The sequence below is a fragment of the Calypte anna genome, chromosome 7 (assembly GCF_003957555.1).
Source record: "Calypte anna isolate BGI_N300 chromosome 7, bCalAnn1_v1.p, whole genome shotgun sequence".
Lineage (NCBI taxonomy): Eukaryota > Metazoa > Chordata > Aves > Apodiformes > Trochilidae > Calypte > Calypte anna.
In genome coordinates, this window is record NC_044253.1 from 10,796,241 (window position 1) to 10,821,045 (window position 24,805).

At 38.1% G+C, this 24,805-nt stretch overlaps 1 protein-coding gene across 1 annotated transcript; it reads left to right on the forward strand.

The window, feature by feature from the left end:
• Nucleotides 1-23,166, forward strand: HACD2 (3-hydroxyacyl-CoA dehydratase 2). Its single transcript, XM_030453984.1, has 7 exons — nt 1-177; nt 6,336-6,453; nt 6,809-6,827; nt 10,537-10,625; nt 16,260-16,381; nt 17,069-17,247; nt 19,452-23,166. Exons 1-7 carry the CDS (start codon nt 47-49, stop codon nt 19,532-19,534), a joined length of 741 nt encoding a protein of 246 aa, XP_030309844.1. The 5' UTR covers nt 1-46; the 3' UTR covers nt 19,535-23,166.
• Nucleotides 23,167-24,805: the final 1,639 nt, after the last annotated feature.

The window sequence follows — 24,805 nt, forward strand, 5'->3', positions numbered from 1 at the left end:
CCTGCCGTACGCTGAGAACGGGCGGAGTCGGCGGGAGCGCCGCAACATGGCGGCGTCAGGCAGCGGCGGCAGCCGGGCGGATAACGGCTACGGCAGCCAGCAGCCGCGGCGGAGGAAGGGCCCCGGGGCCCTGGCCACAGCCTACCTCGTTATCTACAACGTGGTGATGACGGCGGGGTAAGGGGTCGGGCGGCGGCTGCCGAGGGCAGCCACTCACGGGGGTCTCCCTGGCAGGGGCGCGTCGCCCGGCTGTGCTCAGGCTCCCCTCGGTGTTCCCGGCCCCTCATGCCCCGCTCGCCTCCCTGGGGCGGGGGCTGCCGCCGTCCCTCCGCCCGCCGCCACCTTCTCTCCCACTGGGGAAACTTTCCCCACGAGGGCTGAGTTCCACCCGGCGGAGCGGAGCGGCGTGGCCGGGCGCCGTGGGGCTGCGGCTGCCTCCTCTCACGGCCTCTCTGTGGAAGGCAGCTGCCGGTCAGGCTCCCCCCGGCATCCCCGGTCTCGCTGAAGCCCGTCCCGTGGGAGGCGGCACCGCCCGGGTGGGAGCAGTGGGAGCCTGCGAGCTGGGGGCGGCCGTTCGGAGCGGGTGGGCCGTGTGTGTGTGTGCGGGCACGCGTGTCCGTGTGCGTGTCCCTTCCCGCACGCGTGTGTGCCTGCGGGTCCCGGCGCCTCTCCCGCCCGGGGGAGCGGGTCCGGGCTGGGGCGGGGAGGGGGGGAGTTCCTCTGCATCGCGAGGAGCTGGGCTGGCAAGACCCGTCAGGTGTTTTGGGTCGCTGTGCCCTTTCTCTTCTCTATCCCCATCCTCCCCTCAGGTGCACGCAGCTGGATCCGTGCCTGCCCGGTATCGGGTGGAGCCGCGTTGCCGGTCCCGCTGTCCCACGTGCTGTCACAGAAGTCGTGCCTCTCACTTTCCGTAATGCTAAAAAAACACAACCAAACCCCTCTCTTGCTGCTTCTCGTGCTGGAGAGGGGTTTCTTGTGCTTATACAGAAAGTAGCTTTGATTGCGCTCCCGGCTCTCTCCATCACACGCTGTGAGGGTGACCCAGGGCTGCTGAAGATTCCGTCCATGGCCGGTGTTTGCCGAGCGCGTCCCTGGCAGCAGCTCCCGAGTGTGAGCCCGCACAGTACCAGCTGAGCCCCTCTGTGCCTTCTCCTCTTCCATGCACCCCTTCCAAAATGGATTTAGCAGGACGGCACAAGTGCACGTTCTCTGGGAACTGCTGTTTTTTATAATTGACGTGTTAATTGGCTCTGCAACTTATTTTTTGATGCAGGTGATTGTGGAGATGGCTGTTCTCACCTCACCATGGCTATGGTGTGGGCTCCAGTGCTTTTCAGTAGAGAGCTGGACCTAAACGCAGGGAATGGGATCTCTGCATGAACCCTTCAGCTGCTGTGAGCTTTGGGGGACACTGAAAGCTGCTGCTTGTGCTCCTAGGCCTGCTGGATGCTCTGCTCTTGCTCTGTGTAGTGAAAAGGAGATGGGATGGTTGGTGTATGCTTGGGTGTGTTGTTTGGCACAAAAATAAAAATGGCAACACTCGGGGATGCTCAAATTCAAATACAGGAGACTTTTTTGGGGTTTTTGGTTTGGTTGGTTGGTTGGTTTTTGAAGAGGCTGTAAAGTCTTACTGGAATCCAGATAAAAATAAGGTCTTTTGAAAGACTGTGAGGATATTTGAGTGGGAGGAGAAAAGAGCCTTTAAAATGGATCCTGAATGAACCTTTTATCCTATTTATCCACTAGGTAAATCCTGGCAGGTGAGGAGTTAGGTGAATAGAACAGTCTCACTATTTTTGGGGAAGATGATTGTAGAATTAGTATAGGTACAATTTATTTCAATAAGGCAATTGGACATGATTTCTGGCTTAGCTGGTGCCAGCTGGTGCTTTTTCAGCTTATGAGATAGTTACACTTATGTGGAACAAAGGTAGCTGAGAGGGGAGAGTTCAGTTCTTGTAAGGTGCTCATTGCCCCTGTTACCTAATGGGTGTGTTACTGAGATCTGGAACTGTAAGCAGATTTATGGCTCCATGTGAGATCTGTGGGGGTATTTCACTCAGGGGAATGACAGTTACCCACCAGCTTGATAAAAATGAAGCTCTTGTTTCAGAAATGAGCAATACAACATAGAGCAAGCCATCAGGAGGTCTGTTCAGCTTATGTCCCTGAACAAGGTTAAGAAGTTAACCTCTCCGAGCTCTTCATAGAAGTAAAAACGTTTGCGTGCTTGTTGAGCATTAATTCACCTACATTTATAAAATATCTTAAAAGCCTGAGAAATTGTAGTATAAATGAAAAGTTTCCTTAAAGGTCCTTGATGTTTTATCATGTCAGGCAAGTTCCTGAGCATATGACATTTCTATTTCCTTAGAAGAAAAAATCAAGCCAAATCTAAGCAATTCATAAATAAATAGTAGAAATCTGTATTTGGCCTTCCGTTGTCAGTTAAATCTTGATCATTCTCCTGACTTACACCAGACCTCCTAGAAAATTCCAGGATTGGGCAGGATGTGGACTATGGTGCTTTAACATGAGATGCTTTTTTCTGGCCCTGTTTGTGATAAGATGATTTCTGCAATTTGAGACACTACCAGGGGACTCCTGTGATCAGGGTTCAGATCTCTCTGCTGTCACTCGCTACCGTTCCTTTGGGGTTGGCTCTGACTGTTAACACAACTTTAAATGGATTTTTGCACTTCCCCTGGACACTTCTGAAATTCAGCAAGATAAAATGTTGAGCTTAGGAAAAAACCCTCAACTAGTTACTTGTTTCTTTTTAAAAGACTTCAAAATAAGGTAGTTTTACAGGAGCTGGTTGTCAGCTCAGTGGTTCATAAGGAAATATCTATACACAGCTGGTGGCAATAGTTACTTTCCCTGTGTCAATGAGAGAGCTCAGACTTACTTTCTCAGCACTGCCTTGGAAAAAGAATTGTGAGAGGAAACCATCAAAAATGTGCCCAGCTGATGAAGTTATGCTGTAAGAGCACCTGGGATTTAAATTGTTTTTTCTTTAATGTGGGTTTTTTTGTTTTGGTTTATGAACAGGGTGGCTTTTCAGCTGAAGCACACAACACCTTTGTCATGTAATAAACACGTAGTAAGTGTTTTAGAATCATAGTTGCCTTAGCTAATAGATTTATTTAAAATTGATCAAGTAAAAACTGAAAAATCTCGGCACATCTGTATTTACTTTGCATTTATCTTGATTCAGCTAAAGAAAACATTGGTTGTAAAAGTAATAGATCTTGGGTTTAATATTATACTTAGTGCAGGTGGTATATGGATTTATAGTAATATGATGGCTTTTGCAAGAGCAAAAGAGGAGTAAAAGTATATATACTTGTAGATCCCTAAATAAAGCTGCATAGACTTACCATTGGGTTCATATTTGGATGCTTTCTTCCAGTAAAGGGACCAGCATGACATAACAGGGAATAACCAGTCCTGAATCTGGTTCTCAGCTGTACGTGATCACTTTTTCTTTGACCATGGTTCAAAGCATTAAGCTGTAGAAAACATCCCATCTTCTCTTTCATTCATTCAAGCACTTGGTTTCCCATCACAGCATGAAGTAATGTCGTTGTGTCTGACCTGGCACAGGAAGCTCGTTGTGGAGGCATAGATGCAGCATAGAAATAATTTCATAAAACCCATGGTTGACTGAAATCAATGACTACTGGGGGCTGGCGAAGGAGGGCATGCTGTGAGAGTTGATTGTAAATGTTTGATAAGCTGCTTTAAAATATGATTATGTTTCTTATTTTAGTCAAGTGCTGTAACTGACTAGTACTTGTGGTTAGAAGTAGCTGATGGCGTTAAAAACAAGGAATTATAAAAGGGCTCCACTCAACAAGATCCTAGTGTAATAGCTATGGAATTGGCAAGTGTTCATGTTACCAGTGTTGAGCAAAGAGTGTCCTAGCTGTAAGTTTCGTTGTCCATGTCTTCAGGGGCTGGTTGTTGAGAGTCAAAGAACACTTACTCCCTTTACAGGTGCATTCAGGGCACAGCTTTTCTCTATTCTCTTGTATAGATGATGCAGAAAGTCATTAAACTTTGCATAAGAAAGCATCTTTTTATAATTTGTTAGAGAAATAAAGCAAACTGACTACCTGAGCGTGAAGCTTATCTAGTTTGAGCAACCGAAAGTAAAAGAATATAATAGTGTGTATGCAGTATTTCTTGTCTTAGTTTGGATTAATCAGAGTGTAGGGGTCTAATTTAAAGTTTACATGCAAGGCAGTGGTAATTTAATGAAGGAAGCAAATGTGTTATTAGAAGAGAGATGTGGTTTCTGGGAATCAAAAGTACAGTCTTTCTGGAGTCAGTGATTTGGCAGGGAGGGTGGAGATGAGTGAGGGGCTGGAGCTTCTCTGGGAGCCATGCAATTCACCTGTAGCTTGGTTAAGGTGAAGCAGTTTTCAGGTGAGAGCAGTTCGGCGCAGCCAAGAGCTGGTGTCTTATGCAAGCTGAGAAATTGCTCAATGCAGCAAAGTTTCCCAGGAAACATGGAAAATTATGAAAAATAGAGAAACTCAACAAATACCAACAGGACAGTGTCAGTCTTCTCTGATATACTATTCTTAAAGAGATTTTGTCAGTGTTGCAAGTGAGCACTATAGCACTTCACTGGGTTATTCTGTGCCAAAGTCCAACTACCAAACTAATTTGATTCTGTCTTTGTAAACTGCAATTACGTGGCACATATTTGTCTTTTGGTTTCACAAGACAGCTTTAACTGAAGTAACTTGTCACTACTGAAAAAACAGGGAGCATGTTTCCCCTTCACCATTTCTCTTCCCCACTCCAATTGCTTTTCTTTGGTGCTCATCTTCTGGAAAGTCCAGGCAGAACTTAAATAGATTTTTCTAAGTTGTATTAATGAATGTGGTTATGAACACAAACTTGGATGCCAGAGTTACTTATTGAAAAATCTGAACTTCACCTTGTATTTAAACCAACTCTTATGTTTGGAACAATGTTTGCAAATGCTTTATAGTACCCAAGATGATGCAGTATTTGGGGGCATCCAATATGCTGCAAATTAAGAGAATGTCCTCATCTTTCCTGTTGCAAAACCAAAGCTGCAGATTTTTCTCCGAAGGATGTATAGCTATAGCATAGTTAGGTGACTTTTTATGTGTCTACACACACTTCCTCTGAAGTGCTCTGTTATTAGCAGTGTAACTTGGTGATTGTCAGCACAAGCTTTCTAACAGCACTTCTGGGTTCAGAAGGTGGAGCTGAAGTAGGGTGGCATTAGGAGCAGCTTAGACAGATGGCATTAAGAGTAGTAGAACAGTCAGGATGAGCCTGTCAATAAAAAGTTTGTGAGCTTAACTTAAACCAAAGTCAAGGATTCCTACTTCTCATTGACCAGCCCCTTCTTCCCATGGTTGCCACAAGTGATGGGAAACTCAAGTTAACTGTAGATGCTAATTTCAAGTGAAAAAGTGTTTGACCAGAGCATGCCCACCTAAGTTTTGTGGATTGTCCTAGACTTCACTGAAAAATTTCTGAGGTTGTGGGCTAACACTAACTCCTGAGAGCTGTGGTAGCAAAAGATGTTACTGCATCAGCAAGGACTGGAGGAAAAGTTTTTAGGGTTGCTTCCTAAATTACCTGAAGGGAAAATTGGCAAGATTAATAAGAGGTCCCATTGCATTGTGGATAGTTGCAGTTATATAGGCACTGCTTAGATAGGCCTAGATATACTTTTATCTTTAAAGGATAGCTGGGACACAGGTGGCTCTTGCTGCCTTCAAGGATTTAGCAGGCACAGTTTTCTTGCGGTTATTTATCCATAACTGTTTCTCATAAAATTGTGTTATCAATTATGCAGGATGGTCTGTTGTAAGGTTTAAAGGCTTACTGTGAACTGAAACATTCAAACGAATGCCTTCTGAATCTTAATTATTTATGTCTTAGTTCTAAAAGTTATGGTATGGTAAAAGATTTTTGACTAGCAGTAAATGGTTTTCAGCTTAAACTAAACAAAATGTCATGCAAATCTTATTTTAAAATGTCACTAATACTTGGAAAGTATATAACTAAATTAAATGTGGCTTGCTGAAAATGTGACTTAGACATTGAAGATATTAGTATTATGTTGGTGCTGAGAGGTGTTTTAAAATTAATACTTATTCAATACATTTGTAGAGAATCCAAATATTTAAATTCTTTCAGTGTTGCAGAAGGTATGCAAAAAGTAACTTTTGGATGGTTATTATCTGTTGCTTTCTCAGATATTGAACGAGAGGTTAAGGATTTCATTGTACTTACACTCTGCTTAATGTCTTTTTAACTTGGACTTTTTTTCTGTCTTTCAGATGGCTTGTAATTGCAGTTGGCCTAGTTCGAGCATACCTGGCTAAAGGTAGCTACCACAGCCTTTACTACTCAATAGAAAAGCCCCTGAAATTCTTCCAAACTGGAGCTTTGCTTGAGGTAAGTGTAATCTTTTTCTATAGAGTTATTAATATTTGCATGAATGTATTCTTAAGGGGAAATAAGGCAGCCTTTGTTGAACAGTGCTTTCTAGGTACCTCTTTTTCATTAGCAGTTATAGAGTGATTTGAAGGCAAACAAGAAATGCTCCTCACACAAATGTTCAATTTTTCCTTTTAGCAAATGGTGAGCAAGCTTATTGTCTGCTGTTTAACTTGGGCAACAGAGCTAAATATTAAACTTAGTCTTTCAAATACAAATACTGAGTGTTAAGCTCTTATAATAGAACTATATGTGTTTCTGAATTGTTCCATTTGAAATGGTAGTGATTTGATTTTTTTTCTTTTTGTTCTAGATTCTGCACTGTGCATTTGGTAAGCTTGCAAATTTTCGGTTTTAATATTTCTATAAAAGCCTCCAATTTTAGCAATTTATTGGCATTAAAAATTTTATGGTCTGTGAATTTCCAGATTTAATACTTGCATAACTTGCTAGTTTTTACTTGAAGTACATTCCAAGCTTTTACTAAATAATTTGACAATTTATATCACAAAACCCAGGTTTGCAATTACTTTATATTCTACCTTTTTCTTGATCCTTCCAGTGCTACAAGTCTTAGAGCAGTTTATAAGTGTTTTATAAGAGCAGTTTATAAGTGTTTTATAGTAGATTATTATTCTCTATCTTTGCATCCCATAATCTTCTCTACCATGCTGGTTTTCATAAAAAAAAAATAAATTCTAGAAGTAATTTCAATTCCAATAAAAATAACATTTCAAGCAATAGAGTTTTGCCCAATTCCATAGAGCATAGCTTGATCCCACATTCAGCTGTGGTTTGATGAACTGTTTGGTGATGGAACTGTTCGGGAGATTAAGAATTACTTGACAATTCTTGTCTACTGTGAGGCAGGTTTTTTATTTTGGTAGCAGGAATTCGGTGGTTGTTGCTGATCCCAGAGCACTTACACAGTGTCATGGTTCAGTCAGCTTGAAGAGTGTGATGTCTGAGTGACAGGATCGTGTCCTGTCTGGTTTCTTTGTTGCTGTGAGGAGTGAACAGCTTGGCCTCAGCATTCTGGATGATTTGTTAATAGAATAGATGACATGTTGCAATCTCTGCAACATCAAAGCCAGTGTGCTATAAAAGGGAGCCTGTCTGCATAACTTTTTTAAGTCTGATTTTTCTAAACAATTCAGCCTTCACGAAGAACCAGTCTTACGTTCATGTAGGTGGTCTTGTGATTTTAGCTCTTATTTGTAGAGTAAGATAGCATTAAGGTTCCTGAAACTGCAGCTACAAACCTGCTATCGTTCACATATGTACAATCTGCCAGCAACCTGGAGATGTCTTTATGGTACAAGTAGTTTCCTATTGAATTCCTGTGCAAAAGTTTTATTCTTTTAGTAAGAAGTGTGATAGTCTGAAAACTTAAAATCATAACCTATATTTGTCAGCAGAGGGCAGTCTAGTTTCGTAGTTGATAAATGGTTGTGACCTTCCGGAATAGTTGTTACTCTGTCAGTGGGATTTTGCAGAGGGCAATTTGTAGACTGCACAGATCATCCCAAGAAATTATTATATACTCAAATGTTAAGGCTACTCAGAGTAATTTGTATGTATCATAAAGTTGCCTGTGCTGCCAAGATAGTCCTTCTAGTACTGTTTTATTTTAGTAAATCTCAATTACTGTTTTTTTAGCAGAATATACCATATTTGCTATTTAAACATTTGTCAAAAAGAAAACGTAAAAATTTTGAACTATTTGCAAGAAGTACAAGTTAAATCTTAGAACACTAGGTAAAAAAACATTGCAAATGAAATGCTCTTTTAGCATCCTAAACATATAATGCTCAACTGTTTTCTTAAGCTAAACTTGTGTGCTTCTTGTCAATGTTTACTGGTACTAAATATAATAAAGAGTGTAAAAAATTATTTGAATTCTCTTTTCCACACAAATCACTGAACAGCAGGAGGGAGACCTGTGTTTCACCTTTTGGGATGGTGCAGAACAGCAAGCTAGATGCCAGGACTGGCCTGTCTTAGTGCAAAGATAATCCTGGTTCAGTTGATTTGAGATGTGGATCCATTTAGCCCGTGTTATCCTCAGTCACGCAATGTAATATTAGTGAAGAGAGCCATTAGTGGAATGCTGCAATATTTTATACCATTATAACTGTATTTTTTCTTTCCCTAGCAGTTTTTTACAATCCCCCTTCACTTATTTTAACTGCCCATGGAATTTTTTCCTGGTAGCTAAATAAACTAAAGGTTTTTTTTCACAGCTGGATACATTTAGCCTGATCAGTTAGGAGAGATAAGAGGATTCCACCTGTAAGCTGTGCATGCAGCCTGTTGTCAGCTGGGAACTCCATTGGAGAGGGGAAGCACTTGTTGGGAGCTGGGAGATTTCCCCCTGGAGGTGGGAGGCTTAGTCCAAGATCTGGAAGAGGTCTGGCCATGGCTTACTTGCTGCTTGACTGGACCTGAGGCCTCTGTCAAGCACTGTTCTGGCATATATATATATATAAATGGTGGCAGATATTTTTAAAACTACCAAGGTTAAAAATTATTGGGTACTTTTTCAGTGCAATGAGAAAATAATTACAGGCAGGTAAAGCTTATAGAAATTGCAGCTGGTAAGTCACTTACTTTGCTCATCTGCTCTTGGCATAGTTTGGTATTGTCTTGGCTGTAAGGAAAAACCTTGTTTGTCTGACTTGGGAGATAATCTTGGATGGTTCCTACACCATAAGTCTTTGGCTTATTTATAGATTCCTTTGCAAGTACATTAGTTTATCTTGCTTAGGAAAGGATGATTTAAGTTGTATTAAAAAAAAAAAAACAAAGGTCCTTTATGTCATAGGAGTGAGCCTTTAGTAGGTATACTGATCATGGGATTTTGTAGCACCCTGTTTTATGTTGTCTGAGTAGCAGGAATTCTGTCCTGAGGTTTTTCAACAGAAATTGTATTATAAAAAATACGTGATAAAACAAGAGAACTGTGTTTTTAGGATTTTCCCCATGTTTTACTCTTAAAGAAGACTAATGCAATGACTCTGTGACTGAAGATAATTCTAATGAAACTTGATTTTGTTTTTCTTTTGCCTTCTTCCTCTTCCACTTTCCAATTAGGTCTTTAAGTCTTTCTGAGGCTGTTGTGTTACCTTGCTGTGGTTTGCATTAGTTTTAGAAGCATTTTTTATTGTGAATTAGGAGCTGCTGCTGCTTTTCCATTTGTCTTCATCATGTAATTGGAAGAAAGTTAATCTTTGTGCTGTGAAGTTTAGAAATTTTGTGTAATCATGCAGTCCAAAACTATTCCTGCTCTGTCAGACCTGAGTATGTAGGATCCTTTTTGTGGCAGCTGAATCAGCATCTCAGAGCTGGCTTAGAAAAATCAGTGAAATGTGCTGCCTTGAGAAAATGTAAAACTTTTCCCTGTACCTGCCAGTGCATCAGCTATTCCTTGGGTTTTTGTTTGTTTGTGTGGTTTTGTTAGTTTTTGTTTGATTGGTTGTTTTAGTTCTGTTTGCTTGGGGTTTGTTGGTTTGTTTGTTTTGTTTGTTTTTTCTGTTTTTTTTTAATGCTTTGAGGTTTGTTTTTCTTTTTTTTAAAGTTGTATTTCAGGGAAGGAATTATAAGGTTTTTTTATCAGAACCTGGACTATCTCTGTGTATCTTCAAAGTAGTTACACTTTTTACTTGCTGGCTGTAGGGGTATACTGTGCAAAACATCTTTATCATTTTTAGTTTCTAAGTCACAGTAATGATGAGCATCTTTGTTTTAATAAAACAGGCTTTATTTGAAAGACTGTATCTCTGGAGCTGTTTGATTGAAGTTATCACATCTAACTCAGATGGCTTTTGTATTTAGGAATTTTTGTATTTAGGAATTGCAGCAAGACCAATTTTTTTTAGGCTTTACACACCACAGAACAGACTTCATACTGTCAAATTAAAAAAATTTAAATGCTTTCCTTCCAAAAGTTTCAAATGACTGGACTTTGGCTTACCTGTGTTTTATTTACCCACCTCCCAACCTAACAGGCAGAATATTTACTAATTGCAAAATATCTTCCAGGCATTGTTCCCTCTTCTGTTGTTCTGACTGCTTTCCAAGTGATGTCAAGGGTTTTCCTGACGTGGGCAGTAACACATAGTGTCAAAGAGGTAAGTTAAGCTACAAAATAGGTAGAAAAACAAGTGACCCATGGTGAAAAGCAAGTGTTTATTGCTGTCTTTTATTCTTTAAAATTACTTCTGTTAGTGACCCAATGTGAAATGACTTATGTGAATTTCTGTGGATCAGAAGAAATAAAAATAAACCTGACATCACCTTTTCTTGACAGTAAAATACACTGAGGTCTGATTCTCTCACTAGCTCCTGAATAGATTTTGCAGCCCCTACTGAAAACTAGAGGTTCCAGTGTTTAATATTGAACACGGAATTTGGGACTCACTGGTGCCATAATTAGAAACAAAATCTCCTTAGTGCTCCCTCTCTCATACACAATTTGCTTTCTTCTCCATGGCATTTGGAAGCTCCCTCTCAACTGTGTGCAGCAATGCCTGGATGGTCTCCATTATCACTTTCCAAAATAATCTTTCCTCTGTCTTTTATTCAGTTCTCTTACAATTCAGTCATAGGTGGGTTTTGGGTCCTGCATGTTTTTTCTAATTGCTTACCCACTGATTTATGCTGTACTTCATACAAACCTCTGTAGAATCTTTTGGGAGCAGTCTTATTTGAAAATTATTTTTGACAGTTATTTTAAAATCTAAACATGCTTTAATTGATACCCATCATGCTTTTTCACATCGTCTGAATACCTTGCAGTAGTCCAGATGTGGTGCATCTGTCCTCTTAACTTACTCAGCCAATCTTACTGATTTTCTTCTCATTAAAGAAGGAAATTGGTCTTGATACCAGGGTCAGCATGGCTTTCTGAAATAAGAGATGGTCATCTGGTGTCCTTATATGCATAAGATCTTTTGTGGCTTGTCATGGAGAATGTCTTAAGGAGTTTGTCTCATGACAAAGTCTTCAAGGAAGCTGCTCTTTTTTCCTTCCTCTTATTATCAGAGCATCAATCCACATGTAGAATAACATGAGTTACTATAGTAACATTGTATTTCCCAATAATTAACAGACCTTTCTGATATCATGGTTCTTGTTTACATGAAGCCTCAGTTCCATGGTCTTTAAAGTGGAGGAATGATATTTTTTCTCAGTAAACTCAAAACCTTGTAAATACTTGTCTTCTGTATGAATTTTACTTTTAGTACACAAATGTACTCAAGCCTCTGTTAATTCACTGGATATTTTGAATACGTTTGTAAAATATTTTTAAAGAAATATCTTGTAGTTTTTCTTGTTACTTGTATGATGTTGGGGTACCTGGTGATTCACAAAGGACAGCAAGAATCTATCTGGTTTTGTGAATTGTCTCCTGGTTTTGAAGTAATCCAGGTGTGAAAGGTTGGATTGCATGGAATAGAACTATTCCATGTGTTAGGCATCAAAAAGTATTCTGTAAAATTATTGTGGGTTAGGTTTTGAAAGTTTATGCCCACAATCTTACCACACAAAACCAGCAAAAAGGGAGGAAAAGTGAGTAACAGCTTCAGCCTAGCATTCAGTTTTTATCAAGGGCTTTTAAACAAGGGTTCTTTGAAAAATACTATCCTTTTTCTTTCCTCATGTTTGTATGGTCTTTTGGTTAAAGTTCTGTGGGAAACTATTATGTCTTACTTCTTTATGTCTTAGGAAGTGGGCATAAGAATAGTAAGGATGAGGAATCCTGTGATGAGTTTTTCACCTGTGAATTAGAGCAAATAAATCCAATTAAGAGACTGTACTCTGACTGCTCCCCTTCCCCCTGGCCAGGGAGCATGCAGTCTCACCTGGGGAGATGTAATGAAAGTGTCACGAGTGTTCTACTTTCTCTAAAGGGCTGTCTGCACAAGTGAGCTCCATGGTGAAGTCCAGGATTAAATTCTCGCACAGCTTTATGGAACTTGTAAGCTCTGGAGTAGCATGATGAGGTTCTTGTTAAATAAAACGCAGTTTTCCTCTAACTTTTTGAGTGAAATGTGTTCAGAATCTTGCTTTTCCAGACTGTGTTCATATATAATAGTAGTTAAAAGAAGAAACATTTGTAATTGCATCCTTCCTTCCTGTCAGGATAAACTTCTAGATACGTGATGTGATTTGAAGCATGCTTCTTGCCACTAACATGATTGTGCTTTTTGTTGAATTCAGTGCTGATGTGTTGTTAAATTCAATATGAAAGTATTTATAATAAATATTAAAGCATGGCAAATGTTAAAGTACTGCACTCTTCTTTGGGTAGCAATGAGATTCCCTTTACTTCCACCCTTTACTTCCACTACATATGTAGTAGCCACAGCTACTACATATGAGTAGCTGTGAGTTTAGTGGAGGAAGGCCTGGAATGTAATATGGTACTGGAAATCATTTTGTCGTGACATCAGAATGGAGTTGATTTGGTGAATTTAACTTGTGCAAAGGAGGAAGGACAGTGTGCAGACTGGCATGAAGGGCTTTGAAAAAATAGACATAAGAGAACAGAAAGTGCCCTTCAGTTATTTGTTTTAATTTGTGTGAATGGTGACATCATGGCAGGCCTTTGTAGAGTCCTGTTCTGGTAATCCCACACCCAGTTCTGATGGGTATTTAAAAAATTGTCAGCAGTGATTTAATGCGTATCCAGTTGGTACAGTTACAGATAAGTACAGTGTATATTTAGAGGAACCTTTCTAGAACGGACAGTTCAAAGGGTTGGTGTGAAGATGACGTGGACAGCATGTAAACTAGTAATTCAGACTCCAGTATCTACAGTTGTGAGTTGACAAACTAAAAAAAAGGGAAGAGCATCTTTATTTTTGATATTATCAGTAAAATAAATCCATGCTGGAAAGTTCAGAACTTTAAATGAGCAAGTGCAGTTGAAACCCCTGATTGATCACTGCTTTACATTTATATAAAATTTGAGTAATACTCGGTTGCTTTGTTTTGAGGGGTTTTTAAATATTGGGTGTTTTGAGGTTTTTTGTTTTTTAAATTGATGTACCGGAGAACTGCTCTGGGGGGAGATGTGCTGCTTCATTGCTACAGCTGCCAATAGCTTGTTTAAATGTTACTCTTTAGCATGGAAAATACCTATAGAATTTCCCTTTTATTGATAAGAATAGTACAAACATCTCAGGTTTGTTTTTGTCAATTCCATGTTCTCATCTTAAAATATTGTGGATTTTCTTAAATTTTAACATTGTTTACTATTTAGAGTATTGAACATAAGCTAAAATACATTCAGGATCCTTCTTAGTGATAAATTGGTTTGAAGCACGTGCCATATGATATGATTGACCCTTACCAAGGCAGCTGGATAAAAAAGTTGTAAATACAGCCTGGAATGTGCTTAGACTTTGTCTAGCACCTCCTTCAAAGGCTGGCATGAAAAGTAGAGGAAGAGAAATTGAATTCTGAGGGCAGCATTGGGCTTAGTGATTTAAGTCTCTACTGGTTTTGTTTTACTAGCCTCCTTATCCTCAATTTTGAAGAGCAATGATACAAATGCAGCATAAGCAGTGCTGAAATGAAAAGGCTCTTAAAGCAGTGTTTTGTAAATCAGTTCCCAGGGGGCTGAAAATGTGCATGTTATACATCTTTATTTGAAGTACTGAAGAACTTTCTGTCCTTGAGGAGATGTTCTTTTAGTGACAGACTTCTGACAAATCTGTTAGTGTATAAGAACCATACTTTTTAATGATGGATTGTGGCATGTAGTAAAAATATGATAAACTACATAATAGTCTTCTGTTCCTTACTGCAGAGAATGGAGCTATTTGAAAACTCTATAGGTCACTTTTGAATGAGAACTAGCACTAATTTCTATTATTCTTTCTTCCTTAACTAGGCATAAAACCTGCAAAGGCACAACTGGTGATTCTTTCTGAAGTGACCTTAACAGGGTTGTGTATGTGTTTTATAAGGGTGTGAACTGTTAGTAATTTCTAAACACAGGTCAAATACTAAAGTAGGCAGGAAACTGGACCTGAGAAGGCAGTGTTATAGAAGCCTTGTGATAGAACTGGATTGTAACTGCCAGATTTTCTATTATGTTTATCATTCACTGTTAGCTTCACATTCTCTTCTTTGCTCTTGTGTTTGGGTGCTACTTCAAGCTACCCATTTTTGTTTGCTAGTTTTACTGAATCCCTAGGTAGGGAAAGAAGTGAGGTTTCAAAGTACAGGTTGAAGTCTGTGACACATAGGTCAGCTGCTACTCCTGGGTAAGCTGAACTCACTAAGCTGCTACTCCTTCTTTGACCAGAAGATGCAGCTCTGGAGTGCTTGTGAAGTATGTTGCTGCTTGGAGTTTCATATGTGAAGTGCTGTTAACTTTTCCAGGCTGATAACCAGGTCTGGCGTACAAAGCAGACCCTGAACTATTGTAGCAGCATAAAATTTTGGCCTCTTAAAATAAATTTTGGATTTTGTCATTTAATGATGATGTAAAGGAGACAACTATATCTTTCTGGGTTTTGTATTCAGTAACAGAAAGCTTTTTATAGGTAAGCTTCATAAACCTTTCTACATGCAAATACATGACCAGTCTCCTCCTATTAAAAGGTCTCTGCCCATCTACTTTTCTTGTTCCTTTTTTAATTTGTACTTTGCCCAAGATGAGAAGAGTGTATTACGCACACCCATTGATAATTCTTTACCCTTTTTTTCGAGACTTAGAGGAAAATAAGAAAATACAGGCCCCTCTGGTTGAGCTCTTTTTGTTCCCACAGTCCACTAAATTTGGGCTCAAGGTACCTATGCAAGTGAGAATTTTGTTGAAAGGGAGAGAAGGAAGGGGAGGGCTGCATAAAAATCACATTTGCTCTCAAGAGTTTGTAGTGGGGGTATGTGATCCCATATACTTCATCCGTGTAAAACTTACACCTCATAATTATGCACCCAAAACTAATCTAGTAATTTATTTAAAAATACATGCTTTTGAAGATTAAACGGCAAAATATGAAAGGAGTAAAAGGTGGTTCAGTGATGGATGTCTGAAATAAAAGCTCTAGGAGGTGTAAAGTAATGTAGAAATAAAGATGCCTTGAGTGTGATATTAGAGGGTCTATGCTGGATACAAAAAGCAGAAAAAGGAGCAAGAAACAGTGAAGCAGGTAGTTGTAAAGCTTACCTGAGGTAAGAGAATCTGAACTTCTGTTTCTTCTCTTTTCCTGGCCTGTGTCCTGGTGCTAGCTCTTTTGCTTCTGCTCAAAATTAGAACAGTTTCTCACCTGTAAAGAGAAGATAACAGAACTGTTACTCAGAAATAACATGGCCTAGGATTAGACTATAAACTCTAAACCAGATAACAAGAGTTAGATTAATATGTTAGCATCCTTCCTGCTTGCTGCACTAGGAAGCAATCATAGGACTGAAACAGAAGCTGGTACTGTATAGGTACGGAAAGAGTTGTGAGTTGTTCTCCTCATTTCAAGGATTTCTTGAACTAATTTACCTTACACATAATGAGAGATCTTAAGTTATGTGATCACCAAACAGAGCTGTTGTTAAGGAACTAGAAAAATACAGAGCATGATTAGAAGATTTTTTTACTGTTACTAATATTGCTTTTAAGCTCCTTCTTCAAGTCTGTTGTCTAAAATGATATAGTAAAGCAACCTGTGGGAATTGATTTCTTTGAGGTTTTCTTGGGTCTGGAGAGTAATTAGTAATGCTTGAATTCATACTGAGCATGTTTTCCTTTTTTACAGGTACAAACTGAAGACAGTGTCCTATTGTTTGTGGTGGCCTGGACAATCACGGAGATAATCCGTTATTCTTTTTATACATTTAGCTTGTTAAACCATCTCCCCTATCTCATCAAGTGGGCCAGGTGGGTGGCAGAGTCGAAATCATAGCCTTAAAGCACAGATTTCTTGAGGATTATTTATCTTGTAAAATGGTTATAGAACAAAAAGTTAGATTCTGCCTTGAGGTAATTGCCTTGTTTGTGAATTTAACTTCCAGCTTCTTTCTAGCCAATTTCTAGGTTAAAAAAAACCTGTTACATTGTAAGCTGAAGAAGTAATTTGTCAGAACTCAGTCCCATTTACAAATTATTTGTGTTTATGAGAAACTGACACTTAACAGTAAGGGAACTGACATTAAACTGACAGTAACCCTTGAAACAGTCTATAAGTTCACTGATTACTATCAACTGTGTTTGACCATATATTAAGTAACATAAAGGCCTTTACCAAAGAATTCAGAAATCAAAGTAACAAAGTGTATAGTGGGTGGTGAAAATAGTTTTCAGATTCTCAAAGGTAATTTTGAAATAATAATTCCTATTATGATACTTCAAACTGATTGCTGATTTGAATACATATGTTGCAATAATCTTCACACCTTGCCATACTCTGATCAAATGACAGCTAAGGGAAATAAATACTAAATTGATAATTATGAATTGATAAAATTGGTAATTTTAAATTTGAATATCCATAAGAGCCTTTAACAAATACTTTGTCAGAGTTTGTCATAACTTTGAATCCTTTCCATGAATTTTTTTTTTTTTTAGGTACACTTTGTTTATAGTATTGTATCCAATGGGAGTCTCAGGCGAACTACTGACAATATATGCTGCATTGCCCTTTGTCAGGCAGTCGGGCTTGTATTCCATTAGTTTACCTAACAAGTACAATTTTTCTTTTGACTACTATACATTCCTGATCCTGGTTATGATCTCTTACATTCCAAGTAAGTATGAGTTTGTTAGTTGCTTCTTTTTTGAATACTAAAAGCGGTAACAGGAAAACTAATAACTGTGAGGTTAACATACATATAACTAATTTTGCAAAATTAATTTTGAAAATTATCTAAAAAAAAAACCCCAGAGTTAAAATTGCAGGTATTGCTTTCTACCAACATATGCAAAAGAGTAACACATTTTTTCTTATACTGGGAGCATTAAATAAGTTTATGCCTTGGCAGTTGTTGACATCTTCACGTTTTTTTTCCCTACTTACAGACTTTTAGGGGAACAAAGTTTAAAATGACTTTTTAAAATATAGTTTTTTATCAGCAACAAGAACTTTTGTGTTGCTTTTGTGTTAGTGGGTAGAGAAGCAATCCTAGTGCATTAACTTGACTTAACCCCTGGTTGATGTTTCTACAGATGGAATGAAGATTTACCTTTGCTGCTTTGAAATGGGAAATAGAAACACTGAAACCTTTAGTGAATTTAAACGTGCAAATAAAGTCTAATGTGCAGAATAATGTAGTGATGATGCTGCTGTTTGCTATCTCTGCAGCTGTCATTATTTCAACCTTGTTCTTCGTGCAGAATCATAAATCATATTCAAATATTTAAATTTCAGTAGTGTGGCTGCCTCTGTAAAAAGTGCCTGCCTTTCAGTGAACTATCTTGTAATTCTTACATCAAGATCTGTTAAGTTTTTCCAGCTGTTCCTAAAAACCCACTTTTCATGTACTTGTTTCTCTCTGTTCTCCTGCAAAAACAGGGATATCACTAACTCCCAGCAGCCAGACTAATACCTTTTGTTTTAGTCAAAATATCCACAAGTATTGATTGCTTCTTGGGCAGTAGCTAGGTCAAAGTTTATAAGCCAAGTAACAGTTTTGGCCTGCTTCCACCATTAAAATTGCTGTCTCTTAGATGAGGTATTTTCTGTGATCTCATTCTTACAGTTTGCTGGATGTGTAATGTGAATGTAGTGGGTTTTTTGGTGTTTTATTTTTAAAAATTATTATTGGGTCTTGGAACAATTAGGAAGCAATTACTTGGACTCGAGCAGTCTGAAATACCTTTTCACATGAAGGTATTACTGAGGTACAAGAAAAGTAATGTTCATTGCAGTCACTGATTGTACCATAGCTTTGCTGTTCATTTGTAAAAATTACCTGTGCAGGAGTTCTGCCTTCTGAGCACACTGAAGATCTGGGAAATTTTGGAAAGCTTAGTGTCTTAAGCAAAGCAACCTTTGAAAGCTGTAGTTAAAATTTGAGTTTTTACATTCTTGATAGTTTCACCTTACCATTAACCTCACTTTAAGTCTCTCTAGTACTTGTCTGGTAAAACTTGCTACAAGAGGTGACATGAAATCATTTGCATAAAATGGATCCCCATTGCTTAGACTTCTAATGGACAAACCACATGGCTCTGTATTTTTTTGTCTCTGGACAAAACTCCTTAAGCCTCATGGAGTGAATCAGGATAGGGGGGAAACAATCAGGAAGTGAAATACAGGATAAAGAAAGCTCAAAGAAAAATTAGTACACAAATTAAATAGTCTTTGGCCTATGTTTGTCATGAACACTTCACATTTGTAAGTGATTTAGACTGATGCTGACCTTTTTTAAATAGTTCACAAAGGTTTAATTTTATCTTTTGCTGTTTATTAATTTCTTTTCATCCCCTGCTTTGTTATTCTGCAAACATTTTGTGTAAGGTAGTCTTAGAAACAAGAGGAAAAAGGTAGGAGAAAAAAGCTTTACATGGAGGATTAAGTGAGAGGCACCAGTTTATATCAAGTTCTCTAGATCATGAAAAAGAAATACTAGAATTAGAAGGTACGAAACAAATCTGGAAACTGTTCTTTTGGAAGGTCTTTTTCCTCACTGCAATATTTTCTTCCTATTGGGTGTGTGCAGTTCAGGAAGCTTGTCATCCTGCTTGTTTGTGCAGAGTTAAATAAGGCACTTTGCATTTAATTAAAAATGTGATTACTCTTGCAAAAAAAAAAAATAGTACCTGAAGCCTAGGGACAATATCAGTTATTCTTTTTAAAGAATAGAAGGCAATAGATTACTTGACCGGAAAGCAGATAAGCATGTTTTCTTTTAATAGAGAATTGGTGACCTTGAGCATGTGACTGTGCTTATTACATTGACATGCAAGCCTGACTTCATATTTTATTTGCTTAAATCTGTTTTTTCTTCAGTCTTTCCTCAGCTGTATTTTCATATGCTACATCAGAGGCGAAAGGTACTTTCCCGCACCGAAGAACTCAAGAAGTCGGAGTAATTCCAGCTTTTTTTCAGAACTTTTCAAAAATCAAAATGCTGCAGATTTTCAATACCCAGCACATTTATAAAGAATATACCAGGAAAAAAAAATAAGTCAGAGGTAAAAGACGAATAATATAACAAGAATAACCAATAAATCTGATTTTACCGAAATAATTTTCAGCTTGCAGTGCTTCAGAAAACCTTTAGACTTTATTTGGCTTGGCAGTTAGCCCTTTCCTTTTCCTTAAATGATGTGCTAAATGGTTTACATTTAGTAATAAATGCCTGAAGGTTGCGGTATGAGTGATAAAGTTGCACCCACTAAATGCTTGAATTGGGATTATATTACTGATACCTTATTTTTTCAAGTGCTTGACTGCATGCCAGAAACTGTATGTATTGCTATGAAAGCAAACAATATGCTCTGGAATACTTTAAGATTTTGTCAGAGACTCCAGTGGACAATGTAATCCAGGCAAAGTGTTTGAATTTAGAAAAGTAGGTTATGTATTTAAAAGGTGAAGGGAACAAGAATAGGAAACCAGTTATTGGAAATGAGGGGAACTTGGTGCTTTAGGATTTTAAGCACTAGAGTGTCTGACCAGACTGGGTTCTCTGAAGATGTTTAAGCTGATTACTCAAATGTTAATTCAGATGCTTTAATGCTTATCTCAAACATTAAAACTCCTTTAAGTATTGTGTCCCAGGATACTTTAACTATTTAAAATAAAAATTAACTGTAATATTTCTAGTGATATCAGTAATGATTCTAAACAATATAATGAGGCAGGTCACCCAGAAACAAGTGCAGTTCTGTGTTTTTGACTTTATCATCTCTAATCATTGTCCGCTATCTCAGTGGTGCTCATCTTTCAGTGTTGAGGACTATTTGGTCTACTGTGGAATAATTTGAGGGCCTCATTTCTCAACCTGACTCTTTTGAAGTAACTAATGCATATCACTATGGCACATCCAAGCAGGCAGTTCCAGGCACTCAGTTTCTGAACTGCTGCTAAGTCATAACCTTCTAATTTCAGATTCTAATTTCAGATTCTCACGTGTTAAATGCTGCTTTTGCAGATGGGGCAAGCCTTCTGTCTTCTGCTTTTTTGACCACAGAAAGTTCAAGGTGCTTTCTCTGGGTTCTCAAGCTAAGCTTTTCCTTGGGAATGTGAAACAGAGAATGAAAGAATGAGAAAACCTTGTGGCAGGGTGGAATACAGTAATGCTGTGTGAACAGTGCCCCAAGGTGTGAACAAACTATTGACTGGGGGTATCGGGGGGCAACGGAAGGGACAAAGAAAGCAGGGAAATGAACAGATACTCAAGCAAAGGCAAAAGGAAATGTAGGTTATGATTGTTGCTCTGTTAGGAATTGATAGCTGTGTAGTCCAGTCTTCACACAGTCAGAGCCACTAGACAACACAAGGGCTTCTCTGGCTTCCTGCTTGTAACAGCATGATTTAGTGCATACATGAGGTGTGTCCATTATCATGGCTTCTGCACTATGAATCTTAGGCTGTGCCTGCCAGCACCTCCTCCTGGACGTGGCCTTTATCTGTCTCCCAGTTACTTGTGCTTGACACATCATAGCTCTCCTTGAACATAGCCAGAGGGTAGTAAGGGCACAGGTGCTCTGTTCTAGCACTTGAAGAGAGATGGATTTACAGTTTATTTTGGTTTATGTTGGTCAGAGCTATATTTTAAAGAAAGCTTTGCATTGTTCAGTAATTTCCTTTGACCTCCATCAGAATGTCTGACAATTTTCCTAGTGCTCAGTACCACTGTAACACCTTTCCTGTTCAGTACAAACAGGACTATTGTAAGCAGGGAGAGGGTAAGAGGCAATAATTATCTTTGTTTCCATTTTAAACCTTCTGGGGACAGTTATTGGCTGTAACTGAAAACACTGTGGCCACATACAACTTCAAAGTGGATTTGCATTCATAGATGCAACAATTTCAATCCTCCATTAGGTTATGTAGTGCTTTTGTTGTAGTGATTTGATGTTAATAATGTGTTAAACTAAAGTCACTGTTCAAACACATAAGCTTCCACCTCTGAGCAAAACATCTCCTTTTGCTTTTACTTGCTGTCAAAGGTGTTGGTTTCACTATTTCTGAAAGATAGAATCTAAAATACCTGATTTCCTGATGTTCTTATATTACTGGATATTGCTGACACTCAGCTCCTGAACTTTTCTTAATTTGAATTCTGTGCCCAAATAAAATCTTTGCTTTGAAATTTGTTGGTCCAATTCAGATAAAAATATGGCTGTGTAGTAGTTCTATATGAGACAGGCTTATAGCTGTGTTGATGGGAAAGATACAGTATGGATCTGTATTAGATACTATGGGCACTACAGAAAAGCATAGATGGCTGTCAGTAGGGAAAAGGCTTGTTTGACCAGTGTCCTTACTGAATAAGCTTTAATATGGAATATTTAATATAATTGAAAATACTAACCACACAAATGCAAATAAACTACAGCCTTTTAAAGAGAAGTTACTTTTAAAAGAAAAAACAGTTTGTCTCATGGTAAGAAATCTTATCAGCAAAGTTGGTTTAAAATTTATATTCTGAAGTATGAACATGGAGTTAGTGTGTACAAGAATTCCAGTACTCCAGCTTGCAGTGCTTTTGCAAGTTTAGCTTCTATGGAAATCACTGGGAAGCGATCTTGAGTAAGAACAGTGTGTAATGCCCTAATACTGTTTGGGTTTATCCCTAATACTGAATTTGGCTCCACATAAGGAATTTTTTCTTATAAAATGACAACAAATTTCCCCTCATATATCGCTGAAACTGTAATGTGGTTTATGTAAATGTCATAATTGAGAGGGTTGCTCTTCTACTACAAGACTATTTACTTGCCTTGCATGTTTTTGATCAGCATCACCAAACTGATGCAGCAGGCATTTTTTCTGCTTGGTAGTCTTTGCTTTGTGTGCACTGGTTCAGTCAACAGTGCTTTATGTTCTACCATGCCAGCTTTGTCCATGTTTGTCATTACCCTCTAAAAGACCAAGGCTCTTACCAGTGTACAGTTTACAACTGGAATTGTAGAAATGTTCATATTGTAAATTACAGTAAGATTCAGGTTTCAGTGCAGGTAAATTGTAGTTTTTCACAATGTGACGTTTCTATCAAAGGTGGCTCTTTTTTTTTTTTTTTTTTTTTTTTATCGGTAGAAAGGTTGGCATTTGTGTGGACCAATCTGCAATGTCATATTAAAACCTACCTTTCAGATTAAAGTTTCATGAGTATACATCAAACCATACATTTTGATGTATATTCTTGTTAGTGAAACTTGGGTGAAAACTAAATACAGTCATTTTTGTATTTTTTTCTATGTTGTGAAGAATAAAACTGTAATTTTATAAGTCTGATTCACTAAGATTATTATAAGTTTAATGTATTTTTTTGTATATTTAGGAATCCGGTATTACCTGGAGCTCTGAAAGATTAAGCATAGACTTTTTATGCATGTTTGAAAGGTACTTGACAATGCAGTGAAATGGTTTGTATGCTAAAATACTAGTTGGTGTTGTTGCCTTGTGAAATTGATTTTGTGCTCTCTGCCTGGATTTGGCCTTCTGGTCAGTGATACTAATTGCTATAATCCAAATAAAATTATTCTGAACAAAATACGTTGTATTGTTACTGTGTAAGGAACAAAAGCAGATATTTATAAATGTGAATTATAGGGCAGTATTTTTACTCATTTATGAATGTACCTTGCTATTTAAAAGATTCCTTTCGCATATGTAACTTTTGAGTTCAAGCAAAATAATTAAGCAACTTGAAACTGTAAAGAATGCTCTGCTTTTCATTTTTAAGAGGTATTTATAACAATGTATTAACCCACTACATCAACATTCAGATACTTCCTGAAGCATCCTTAATAGAATGGGGGCTCTGTTCTCCTGTTATCTCTACATGGTGATGTTTTTCTATAAAAACAAAATTATTATTAATATAGTGGAATGCTTAGCTAAAGCAACAGAATACTTCAGAGTTCATATACTGTATAGAGTGTCTGCTACTGCAGGAACGTTCTTAGCTTGTTTTAACACTTCCTGAGAGAGATTTAAATACTGTGTCTAGATGCCATTAATGCTCATAAATAGGAGGTTGCAGTCCTCTAATAGGAACTGAGTAGTAGTTGCAGAGTGAGTGCTATTATTCTAAGCTTATGCTTGTCACAAGATTGCACAACTACAGTGTTATGGTTTGGGGTTTTTTCTTTGTTTGTTTGTTTGATTGCAGACAGGATGAAATAATGTTGTCATGCCCAGCATTGGCACATGTCCTACGCATGGTAGCTGGGATTTAGCTCTACTGTGTAATTAAAAACTTCTCTTTGAAATGTTATGCTGTGGAGAGTGCTGCTGAGCTCCATTTGTTCCTTAGAGTAACTATTACTTGTTATTTGCATTTCCTCTTTGCATTTTGAAAACAGTATGTGTGGAAGCAGTTTTAGTTGCCTGGGGTAACTTTAAAAAGTCTGGAAAGCATAAGGATTTTTTGTTTGTATGCAAATTAATTTCACAATAGAATTTAAGGTTCATCTTAAAGCATTGGGCAGTTATTGACGTGACTTGAGGAAGGATCTATGTTGGTGTGCTGAGTATAACAGAAGGTCTGAATATCTGTGTTGTTCAGTTTCATTTGGTATTGAGTGAACATTTCTAGAGGTGGAATTATTGATTAAAGCCACCTGACTGCCTGGAACTTCCATTCAGTACTGAGTGGCTTTTAAATTCTGCTTCCCATCTCCTAAAAAATGGTCTTCCCCAATTGTCAGAAGAGTTATAATGTTCTAGTGGGAGAATTCATCAAGCTTCTGTGATGGTTTCTGAAGGTTACATTGATTCAGTTAGAATTAAAAATGTGGATGAAAAAATGTAAGTTTTTTTAAACTATTGATTCCTGGTTTCCAGAATAATACTTTACAGATGTGAAAGATCCTAAAGCCTTTTCTATGTCTTCGCAAAGAAGCTGGGCATTAGTATTGCCAGACTTGAGTTTTCCTCCTTAATATGCTCACTTCAAGAGATGCTACTGTCAATATTGTATCTTAATTTTTTTAGTGTTTTAAGTAGATGCATATTATTTCAGTCTTCCACAATAAAGGAATAATTCACAATATTTAGAAACACATATCTACTTATACTTACACAAATTCTTGTGTCACAACTAACTGCCTCTTTGTAGATTAAAGTAATTCCGTGCAGTTACATTACCTGGCACTACATGATGATGTTCCTATTGGGAAATTCATTAG